The sequence below is a fragment of the Thalassophryne amazonica genome, chromosome 20 (genome assembly GCF_902500255.1).
Source record: "Thalassophryne amazonica chromosome 20, fThaAma1.1, whole genome shotgun sequence".
NCBI lineage: Eukaryota > Metazoa > Chordata > Actinopteri > Batrachoidiformes > Batrachoididae > Thalassophryne > Thalassophryne amazonica.
Window position 1 is genome coordinate 13,377,642 of NC_047122.1, and position 12,252 is coordinate 13,389,893.

The following is a 12,252-nucleotide window of genomic DNA, read 5'->3' on the forward strand; positions in this document are numbered from 1 at the left end:
CACAAACCAGTCGAAATCTGTGATAGTGAGCACTTCTCCTTTGCTGAGATAATCCATCCCACCTCACAGGTGTGCCATACCAAGATGCTGATTAGACACCATGATTAGTGCACAGGTGTGCCTTAGACTGCCCACAATAAAAGGCCACTCTGAAAGGTACAGTTTTGTTTTATGGGGGGGGATACCAGTCAGTATCTGGTGTGACCACCATTTGCCTCATGCAGTGCAACACATCTCCTTTGCATAGAGTTGATCAGGTTGTCAGTTGTGGCCTGTGGAATGTTGGTCCACTCCTCTTCAATGGCTGTGCGAAGTTGCTGGATATTGGCAGGAACTGGTACACGCTGTCGTATACGCCGGTCCAGAGCATCCCAAACATGCTCAATGGGTGACATGTCCGGTGAGTATGCCGGCCATGCAAGAACTGGGACATTTTCAGCTTCCAAGAATTGTGTACAGATCCTTGCAACATGGGGCCGTGCATTATCCTGCTGCAACATGAGGTGATGTTCTTGGATGTATGGCACAACAATGGGCATCAGGATCTCGTCACGGTATCTCTGTGCATTCAAAATGTCATCAATAAAATGCACCTGTGTTCTTCATCCATAACAGACGCCTGCCCATACCATAACCCCACCGCCACCATGGGCCACTCGATCCACAACATTGACATCAGAAAACCGCTCACCCACACGACGCCACACACGCTGTCTGCCATCTGCCCCGGACAGTGTGAACCGGGATTCATCCGTGAAGAGAACACCTCTCCAATGTGCCAAAAGCCAGCGAATGTGAGCATTTGCCCACTCAAGTCGGTTACGACGACAAACTGGAGTCAGGTCGAGACCCCGATGAGGATGGCGAGCATGCAGATGAGCTTCCCTGACACGGTTTCTGACAGTTTGTGCAGAAATTCTTTGGTTATGCAAACCGATTGTTTCAGCAGCTGTCCGAGTGGCTGGTCTCAGATGATCTTAAAGGTAAACATGCTGGATGTGGAGGTCCTGGGCTGGTGTGGTTACACGTGGTCTGCAGTTGTGAGGCTGGTTGGATGTACTGCCAAATTCTCTGAAACTTTGGAGACGGCTTATGGTAGAGAAATGAACATTCAATACACGAGCAACAGCTCTGGTTGACATTCCTGCTGTCAGAATGCCAGTTGCACACTCCCTCAAATCTTGCAACATCTGTGGCATTGTGCTGTGTGATAAAACTGCACCTTTCAGAGTGGCCTTTTATTGTGGGCAGTCTAAGGCACACCTGTGCACTAATCATGGTGTCTAATCAGCATCTTGATATGGCACACCTGTGAGGTGGGATGGATTATCTCAGCAAAGGAGAAGTGCTCACTATCACAGATTTAGACTGGTTTGTGAACAATATTTGAGGGAAATGGTGATATTGTGTATGTGGAAAAAGTTTTAGATCTTTGAGTTCATCTCATACAAAATGGGAGCAAAACCAAAAGTGTTGCGTTTATATTTTTGATATACACTCAACAAAAATATAAACGCATCACTTTTGACTTAAAGGTCACCCTTTTGAGTTGAATGTGTTAATGTGCAGTGGGGAACTGATAAGTTTGCAGCAAACCATGAATAAAATCCCACAAAACGTGGACACATCGCAAAGCTCAAGTCACATAACGTGAATTTCATTAATGGTATATATTTTCTTTCAGCTTAAGTAATTTACAGAGGTCCAAAAAAAGCGTCATTTACTTTCCACATGCAACACAACAGACAGTGGGCAGGAGACATGAGAAACAACATTTTTCACCCATGGTTTTACTTATAAATAACTAATTACAGACAGTTTAACATTAATGGTAACTGTTATTTTTACAATGTGAAAATATCACATATCTTCTAAAGTAATGCACTAATTCTTAAGGTTTGAGCTTTAACAGACACGTGCGCCAAAAGGCACTATGGGAAATTTAAATAATTCTCTTTCAATCACCCCCCCCCCCCCCCCCCCCCCCCCCGGTCAAAATGCATAGAACACTGCCATGTACTGGATGGGAGTGTGAATAGCGACCAACGTTGGTCGCTATTTGTTGTGAATACACTTCACAAACTGAATTTTCAGTTTTGCAAATGCCTTTTTTTTTAGCAAATGAAAAAAAATGTTATATTTATAAATACACATTTAGTTGTAAAAACCAACACACACGTTACAGTAACTTGTGTGTTGGTATCTTCAAATAAATAAACCAACTAACCAACCAGTGGAGACTAATGCTTTTTGGCACGTCTGTTAACGCTCAAACCTTCAGAATTAATGCATTACTTTAAAAGATATGTGCGATATTTTCACTTTGTATAAATGAGAGATCTACTGTTAAACTGTCCAGAATTAGATGTTTAAGTGAAAAGTGTGAAAAGTGATTTGCATTTAATGTCTCCTGCCCACTGTCTGTGCTGTAATATGTGGAAAGTAAATGGCACTTTTTGTTTGCAATAGAAGCGGACAGGGTGCTTCAAGACAAAAGTTCTGGCTCGTTGTTCATTTGGGATTTGTAATCACCTTTGATTTTACTCAGAAGCATCGGCGGTGCTTAAACTGGAAACTGGCTTATCAGTAGCCGACAGTGTGCTGAGTCAGTACTAAAAGTTAGCGGTTAGCTGTAACTGCCGCTTTTTCTTTTTTTGCGGTTTAGCATAATAAAACTTAACTTTTCAGTTAGCGGATAAGCAGTTATCTTCATGAACGTTTTGATTAGCTGGTGCCCACCACTGACCAAATGTGAAGAAATTCACATTTTGATATGTGCATTTATATTTTGAGAGATATTTTTTCAGTACTCACATTTTTGCAATTTATGGTTTGCGGGTAATTCACGATTTGCAGCTGATTCACGTTTTAGGGGTTAACAAGATTAAATAGATCCTGGCACTTATCCTGATCTGGAGCAGTCTACCTCCACAGACTAAACCTCTGTGGTGTCTTATGCCATAACATATCAGATCATGGATGAATTGAGCCTGGATAACCACGATATCCTGCCTTAATCCCTTACCCTACTTTTGTGCAATGGACCCAGGTGTCTCTTTCAAAAAAGATTTTAATCTCACTGAGATTATCTGGTTAAATAAAGGATACCGTGCTGCTTGAAAGTTTGTGAACTCGTGTTTTTACATTTGAAATTTTTAGGACATTAAAAAACAAGCAAACAAACGAGCAAAAAAGAATACTTTTTAGAAATATATTTACTGAGAAAAATAGTGGCATATTTCATACTTATTTTGCCTGCTGGTAATTGTGCACAATAAATGCTGCTTTATAATAACTGTGCACACATCTGTTCCCCTGAGAAAGTCAACACTTCTGTTCTAGTTCTACATTCAGGTTTGAGCTTTGTTAACATTTCGGATTGACTGAGTACACTGAGTTTATTCAACAACAATCTTCAGGAATATCAATGTTGCATAATAACTGCGCGTGCACACATAAAGCGCAAGAGAGTTTAAATGTTTATTCTTTTATTGTCTTCATGAAGCAAACTGAGCTGTGTGAAGCTTTGATCTTTGCTTTGTGTGGGATCGTGGACATCAGGCGTGGGTCTTGCTGACCACGGTTTCTCCCAGGGCCTCCAGTACTTCCCGCTTGTAATCATCAAAGTCTCCATCGATCTGGTTGACTGAGTGGTCCTCTACAACCCACAACTGGCACTGAGTCTCTGTGATGAGTCTGGCATCATGGCTCACAATGATAACAGCTGGACAAGAGGACACAAGGACACAGTAAGACAGGCTCCAACAGGCTCCTGAGCCAGGAAGAACCAGGACGGTCTGGTCGATATCAATATCTCCTGTGAACGTACTAAAAGTAGGCTTTACAGGTTTTCTATGTCAACAACATTTTATTGAGTCTTAAACTAAATAAATATGAAATTGGTCAGTGGATCCTTGATCTCCGGACATAAATAGAAATAAAATCAGTAGTTTGTGGTATTAATCAGACAAATGTTACTCTACAGCAGGGGTGGGCAATTAATTTTTACAAGGGGCCACATAGAGAACCTGAATTATGTCCGAGGGCCACACCATCGATAACTTGGCTGTCTCCCATTACATATTGTACACAAAATTACCTATTTAATAGCTTTTATAGGTATTTTTTATTATTGTAATAATATGTAAATACAAGGTTGGGTAGGATTACTTTGAAATGTAATCCAAAAGTAATCAGATTACAAGTAATCCAAATGTATGTACATACATACATGTAATCCACATGTATTCCTTCAAAGTAATCCTACCCAACCCTGTGTAAATATTTAAATATACGTAAATAAACCTCTCTAATGATTTGCAACACACAAGCTTGACATTTTTCATATATGTAATAATAATCACAGACCTCATGAGGGCCGGACAGAGACATGCAAAGGACCGCATGTGGCCCCCGGGCCGCAGTTTGCCCAGGTCTGCTCTACAGCCTCTGAGCTGAGCTCTTGCAGTTGGCTGCGCTGCACGTCAACATCAATGTAACTCATAAAGAGCAGAGGACATCTCATTTTGGGAGGAAAAAACATTTTAGTCTGTTGTAGTTTGTTGTCTGTATTACAATGTTTGGAAAGAGGTGTCATTTGATTTAAAACAGCGATTCACTTTGAAGTTATTAATTCTGACCGAAATCTAACTTGACTCGACAGAGAGCCGCACAGCGTTTGGAGCTGTGCGAACGGAATGGAGGACGATACTCGTTTCTTGTTCGCAACAAGACGAGTCCCAGTTAGTGACTTTAATCCACACAAAAGTGACTCTCAATTGACATTTTTAAATGGCTTTGAGAGGGATTAAGAAGTGGACTTGCTGCTTCTGAAAAGCAGCGAAGCACAAAACCAACAAAGCAGCGGGTTGGAGCACTGCTTTATTGGTTCAAGCTTCAAGCACAGCCGCTGCAGAAGTAGTTGATTACAGAGCCGCTGCAGGGTCTGCAATCAACGTAAAGAAATGATCAGTTTCCCGATAAACACCCTCAAAAACAACGGCTGCTCTGAAGGACCGATAAGGGAATCGTTAAGCAAAAAGGCTATTGATGTTGGTGGATTAAATCATTTCTTAACAATTCTGGAAAAGAACCGGTTCTTGGTACCCAACACTAGCTACAACACAATCAGGGAGCGACCACAGACCCTGAGGCTGTGTGACACCGTGTGTGTGTGTGTGTGTGTGAAGGCTGTAGTGCAGCGGCAGCGTGTCGTCTGCGACGTACCTCCTTTGTATTCATTGATGGCCTCTGACAAGGCATCAATCGACTCGATGTCCAAATTGTTGGTAGGTTCATCCTGACAGACAAACAGAAATAAACCATCTTTGAGTTCAGCCAGCTGCCAGAGTAAGAAAAGTCCTGCAGCGACTTACCAGGATCAGCACGTCAGGCTGACGACAGGCCAGCTCAGCAAACACCACCCTGGCCTTCTGACCACCTGTGGAAGCATCAACACCCAGTTAGAGAAACAGACCTCTGGGACATGGACAAACTGTCCATTTGCTGTTCCTACCTGAGAGCTTGGAGATCTGAATTGTGTGTGCGTGGCTCTCCAGCCCAAATCGACCCAGACACTTCCTGCTGTCCTGGTACGGCAGATTGAAGTTCCTCATCAGGTACTCTGTGGCCGTCTCCTCCATGGTTAACTGATCGGCGTACTGCTGGTTGAAGAAGCCCACTTTCTGCACACACCACAATCACCACGACAACGTTTACAGTCGGAGCCCAACTAGCCCCTCCCACATGTACGTATGTTTGCTCGCCAACAGATTCTAGTTGATTTCCTAATTCAGATGTCTTAATCAATATCTGAGCCAATCACAACACCTGTATCCACTTCCTGTTGGTTTCAATGCCAGTGGTCACAAACTGCACTGCTAGTAAGAGCTGGTTATGAAAACTTTAAACCAATGCAGAGTTAATATGTATTTACCAGCTTAGAGCAGGAAACAAAGTGTGTGTGTGTGTGTTGTGTGTGTGTGCGCATAAACTACAAAAATAAAATCACTTTGTAAGAAAAAGTCACATAGTGCGTAGTGACTAGCTCTGCAGAGCTGAACACGAAACACCCCACCAAGGATAATTTTGAGAGTTGATAAGTACCCAGTTGTGTGCTTAATACTTGTATTAGTAGAAGCAACCTGGGACCATGCCAGGAGATAAGACCATTCAAGAGAGCAAAAACAAAGGTGAAAAACAAACAGTGCCAGACACAATCACAGAATTAGCAACCATTCAGGCCACACTGTAGGGAACTGTGACCGATACTGGGGAAGTGAAGAAGACACCTGACACCCTTCAGACCAGTTTAACAGCTTGGAGAGAGAATTACTGATGCTGAAAACCGCATTTTCACGCTTGAGGCACTGACGGCATGCCAAAGAAGACGGAGGAAACTGTAATGCAAATGGCAAGAACAGTGGCGCAAGTTCAAGAATGAGTGACTTACAAGGAAGATGCAAGTTGACAAAATAATGTACGGATAGTTAGTGTGCCAGAAAACTCAGAGAAAGGTAACATGGACACGTTTCTGCAAACACTGTTGTCTGTTTTGTCTTGGACACAGACAGAGTCGGGCTATAGCCGCCACAGCTTGGTTAAATTCCTTTGATTCAGTGCAAACAACAGGGTGCTAAGCCGCCAGGCAGAAGAAGAGCACTGTGTGGAAAGAGAAGCCCACATCCTTCAGAAGAGACCCACCTCAGGACACAATGTAGAAGTGCAAAAACTACGATGACATTTAAACATCAGTTGTGAATGATAACTGGCATCTCATCAATCAATCAATTAATCAATTTTTTTATATAGTGCCAAATCACAACAAACAGTTGCCCCAAGGCGCTTTATATTGTAAGGCAAGGCCATACAATAATTATGTAAAACCCCAACGGTCAAAAACGACCCCCTGTGAGCAAGCACTTGGCTACAGTGGGAAGGAAAAACTCCCTTTTAACAGGAAGAAACCTCCAGCAGAACCAGGCCCAGGGAGGGGCAGTCCTCTGCTGGGACTGGTTGGGGCTGAGGGAGAGAACCAGGAAAAAGACATGCTGTGGAGGGGAGCAGAGATCGATCACTAATGATTAAATGCAGAGTGGTGCATACAGAGCAAAAAGAGAAAGAAACAGTGCATCATGGGAACCCCCCAGCAGTCTACGTCTATAGCAGCATAACTAAGGGATGGTTCAGGGTCACCTGATCCAGCCCTAACTATAAGCTTTAGCAAAAAGGAAAGTTTTAAGCCTAATCTTAAAAGTAGAGAGGGTGTCTGTCTCCCTGATCTGAATTGGGAGCTGGTTCCACAGGAGAGGAGCCTGAAAGCTGAAGGCTCTGCCTCCCATTCTACTCTTACAAACCCTAGGAACTACAAGTAAGCCTGCAGTCTGAGAGCGAAGCGCTCTATTGGGGTGATATGGTACTACGAGGTCCCTAAGATAAGATGGGACCTGATTATTCAAAACCTTATAAGTAAGAAGAAGAATTTTAAATTCTATTCTAGAATTAACAGGAAGCCAATGAAGAGAGGCCAATATGGGTGAGATATGCTCTCTCCTTCTAGTCCCCGTCAGTACTCTAGCTGCAGCATTTTGAATTAACTGAAGGCTTTTTAGGGAACTTTTAGGACAACCTGATAATAATGAATTACAATAGTCCAGCCTAGAGGAAATAAATGCATGAATTAGTTTTTCAGCATCACTCTGAGACAAGACCTTTCTGATTTTAGAGATATTGCATAAATGCAAAACAGCAGTCCTACATATTTGTTTAATATGCGCTTTGAATGACATATCCTGATCAAAAATGACTCCAAGATTTCTCACAGTATTACTAGAGGTCAGGGTAATGCCATCCAGAGTAAGGATCTGGTTAGACACCATGTTTCTAAGATTTGTGGGGCCAAGTACAATAACTTCAGTTTTATCTGAGTTTAAAAGCAGGAAATTAGAGGTCATCCATGTCTTTATGTCTGTAAGACAATCCTGCAGTTTAGCTAATTGGTGTGTGTCCTCTGGCTTCATGGATAGATAAAGCTGGGTATCATCTGCGTAACAATGAAAATTTAAGCAATACCGTCTAATAATACTGCCTAAGGGAAGCATGTATAAAGTGAATAAAATTGGTCCTAGCACAGAACCTCGTGGAACTCCATAATTAACTTTAGTCTGTGAAGAAGATTCCCCATTTACATGAACAAATTGTAATCATGTGCCACGCTGTATCCCAACACCCTGAAAATCATAGCAAACGACAGGAGCCATGTCTTTTCTACACCAGCAGGGCCGCAGCTGTTCATCTAAAAGAGGGCAGTAGAGGACAAGATAGTTCACTGAAGACTGAGTTTACCAGCCAGTGTGGGGACACTGTTTAATTGTGTGTGTATTTTTTTTTAACCCTCTGGGGTCTGAGGGCATTTTTTGGACAGTTCACTCACCTGGCATAAATGTTTTATTCTTGCCGTTAACAGCTCTCCCTGCATCCCTGCACAATCAAGTTTTATGTCTCTTTTTTTCAGGACAACCTGTGCTTTCATAATATATATTCTTTTGTTGTGTTTTATAAGTGTAATAAAGGTTTACAATCAAAAATATGGAAGGAAAAAGTAAAGTGGAAAATAATTTTCCACACACATTTATTTAAAAAAAAAAAAAAAAAAACCAGGAAACTATAATAAACACTGTTTTGACACTTTAGGTGTGAAAGACTGTACAACAAAAAGGCTCAAACAATAAACACAAATGCACATTTTGAACAATATATATAAAATGGTCTATGCGTTTTCTGTCTTCGTGGTAAAAGCAACAGAGTAGTCCAGTAACATTCACATGCAAACTAGTGGAGCAATCCTGATAGTTACACAATCTTTGATTGGGCACGTGAGATTGTCATCAGAGGCTCTCCGTCTGCTTTCAGTGATTGCTATGCGTAATGGCGCAGGGCGCATTTGGAGCCCAATAGTATGTACTCATTAGAGCTCAGGAGGCTATTCAAACGGGCCAACTAGTAACATATTACTCCTGAAAACGATCTTTGGCTTTTCACGTGAGGTAAATCTGCCCTACGATTGGATTCTGGAAAACCATGTGACGGTGAACCAATTCCGATTCGACACTCACATTGCGCACGTCATCACACAGCTTCTATGAGGAGTACAAAGATGGCCGATGGCTGGCTCGAAGGTCCGCAGACTTAACTTTTCAGCAAAAAAAAAAGAAAAAAAAAAAGAGTAAGTTTCTATCTCATATCATTAAAAACGTATTTATAATTTAGTAAAGCTTGATCTTAGCCGTCATATACGACGGCGTCGGCCCCAGAGGTTTAATACGTGGACTAATTTCTTTTTAGTTGTTAAATGTCTCCATAGTCAGTAACTGGACCATATTTAGGTTACAAGGCTGCTTGATAATATATATTTCATCCAGACTTTGCTAACAGACTTAGGGATACAATCACTATGATTATTACAGATTTACAAAGATCAACAAGGCATGCCTAAAGACCAATTATAACATGTTTGAATTCAGGGTTATACCATTTCAATTTGTTCAGGATGACAGAATAGTTCTATTACGCTTTGGTGGGCTACTTTAAGGGCTTAAAAGGGGTTAAACTGTTAAGATTACTAGATAATAGGGTATTAAGTTCAAGCCAGAGGGATGGTGGAGAGGTTAGCAGCCAGACACCTTAGTTTCACAGACATATTATAGTTGTTTTTTTTTTCTTCTTTTCTAAAGTTAAAAATGACAGCAGAGCTGTCAGGTATGAGCCTGGTGACTTACTGCTACTACTATCACTACTGAAGACACAAAGTATGAGCGGGACGAGTCTGGATATAGAAGCAGGTTATAACAGAAGGAAAATACATACAACCATATCAATAATATAATGCATTTTACTTATAGACGCCTTTCTCAGCAATCAAGGACATCGCACAGGAACAAAAACAAATAAAACAACAATAAAGAACAAATTAAAATACATAAAAAACAACAAAATAAACAGATTAAAATTAGGCAGTGCAATTAGTCAGAAAAAGCAGTCTTAAACAGATGGGTTTGAAAAGTGGGACAGGTTATATTTCAGAGAACAGGTGGTTATGAGGTCTAGAGCTGGGGAGCAGAGTGGCTGAATGCTCCGCACCCCATAGTGGTGTGACGGACCGGGGGGGAGCACAGTCAAGTGAATGGAGGAAGATCTGAGGGTGTGAAAAGGAGTGGCCACATGGACGAAGTCAGACAGATATGAAGGTGTGAGGATGTTGATGGCCTTAAATGTTAACAACAGCATTTAGAATTTGATGTTGAACCTAACCAGGAGTCAATGAAGTTGTTGCAGGACCGAGATTATGTGGTGAATGGAGGTGGTTCTAGTGATGATTCAGGGAGCTGAAGCTTATGGAGGTATTTGTAAGGGACACCAAAGAGGAGGGAATTGCAGTAGTCCAGTCAAGAAGTAACAAAGCTGTAAACATGGATAGTAGTGCTATGGGGGTGAGCGAGGGGCTGAGGCGGTTAATGTCACATCTGGTGAAAGTATGGAGACCGGGTGATGTTATTGATGTGGGATAGGAAAGAGAATACCGTCGAGGATGACACCCAGACTCTTAACCTGTGGGGAGGGGGAGGCAGAGAAGTTGTCATTAACTAAAGGGAAACTGTCCATTTTGCATTTTGAATAGATTTGATTTTGTCCCAATGAGGAGAACCTCTGTTTTATTACCGTTAATTAGAGAAAATCTGAGGAGAACCAGGATTTTATTTCTGCTAGGCAGTCAGTAAGGAAGGAAGCTGGGAGAGTGGATGTGGGTTTGCTGGAGAAGTAGAGCTGAGGGTCACTGGTGTAGCAGCGGAAGTTGATGATGCATTTGCAGAAAATATTACCAAGGGGGAGGAGGCAAACTATGAGGAGAAGTGGCCGCAGAAGAGAGCATTGGGGCACATCAGAAGTGACAGTGAAAGGCTGGGATTTGAAGGCTTTGAGGCGGATGAAATGAGTGCTGAGAGATAAGATTTAAAACAGTCTAATGAAATGTGGGTAAAGCCAATAGAGGATAATCTATTGAGGAGGGTGACGTGACAAATGCTGTCAAAAGCCACACTCAGGTCAAGGAGGATGAGAACAGTGAGTAAACCAGGATCAGCTGCCACGAGGAGGTTGTAAAGGATTTTTATAAATGCAGTTTCTGTGCTGTGAACGGGGTGGAAACCAGACTGGAACTGTTCGTACAGGTTATTGCGAGATAAATGGGAGTGAACTTTGACAGATACCATTTCTTCAAGAATTTTGGAGACGAAGGGTAGATTAGAAATACGATGGAGGGTTTTGAAGTTGTGGGTTCAGCGCCAGGCTTTTTCAATATTGGAGTTACTGCAGCTGCTTTGAAGGATGCAGGAACAGTTCCAATGGGCCTCATGTATCAACGTGCGTACGGCGATATTTAAGCATATATGGGGTGTACGCCAAAACAGCTGCGCTACTTGGCATATATCAAGTGGTCGTTCGCGTACACTGCGCTGAAAATATACACCAGGTCGAGAGGTGGCGTAAATTATACACCAAAATGAACCAGCGCTGGAATCCACATAAAAATTAAGATGATCAACATGATAAACAGTGCCATTATACAAATCAATGCATATGTTACATAAATTACACTTTCCTGATTATACTACATAATAATCAATACAAATTGTTATGGCGCACGATCCGTGGCTACAGCGCTGACTGCAAAGAAAGCGCTGCTCGCCTTTTTCTCCAGACTTCGAGCCTGGAGCCAGAGCAGCGCTGAGCTTAACTTCATGTGGTGTGATCGTTTTAGACTATGAAATTGATAACAACTGTAGTTTCGTCATTCCCTTAATTCGCCCGTGCTGCAACCAGGTTTTGTCGTCTCCATTCGGTTGTCACAATAAAATAAATACAGAAATACATTTAAAAAATAAAGAAATCTGACAGATTAGGCGTGTCTTATTGAGTGAGCAAATATCCACATGTCAAGAATTATTGACATGTGAAAAGAGAATACAGTGGTCCCTCGCTATAACGTCGTTCACCTGTCGTGGCCTCGGAGTCTCGGAGTATTTAGTCCAATTTTGCATGCCTTTTTTTGGTACAGTGTTCTGCGTATCTGTTTATAAGAATCTTGTTGCCCAGAAGAGAAAAGAGCACCAACAACTACTCATAACTGTTTGTCACACGGAAATAAACACCTGCTGCAATGAGATGTGAGTGGGAAAAGGCGCAGCGTCAGGACGC

General features: G+C 42.0%; 1 protein-coding gene across 1 annotated transcript in view; it reads right to left on the reverse strand.

Annotated features, from left to right (window-relative positions):
* Window positions 1–3,467: 3,467 nt before the first annotated feature.
* abcf1 (ATP-binding cassette, sub-family F (GCN20), member 1) overlaps window positions 3,468–12,252 on the reverse strand; it is a 100,398-nt gene continuing 91,613 nt past the window's right edge. Inside the window, exons 23-26 of the mRNA XM_034160527.1 lie at window positions 5,516–5,684; window positions 5,376–5,440; window positions 5,227–5,299; window positions 3,468–3,724 (exon numbers count right to left, since the gene is read on the reverse strand). Coding sequence (XP_034016418.1) covers window positions 3,558–3,724; window positions 5,227–5,299; window positions 5,376–5,440; window positions 5,516–5,684 — 474 coding nt within the window. The 3' untranslated portion in view covers window positions 3,468–3,557. The remainder of the gene's footprint in view (window positions 3,725–5,226; window positions 5,300–5,375; window positions 5,441–5,515; window positions 5,685–12,252) is intronic.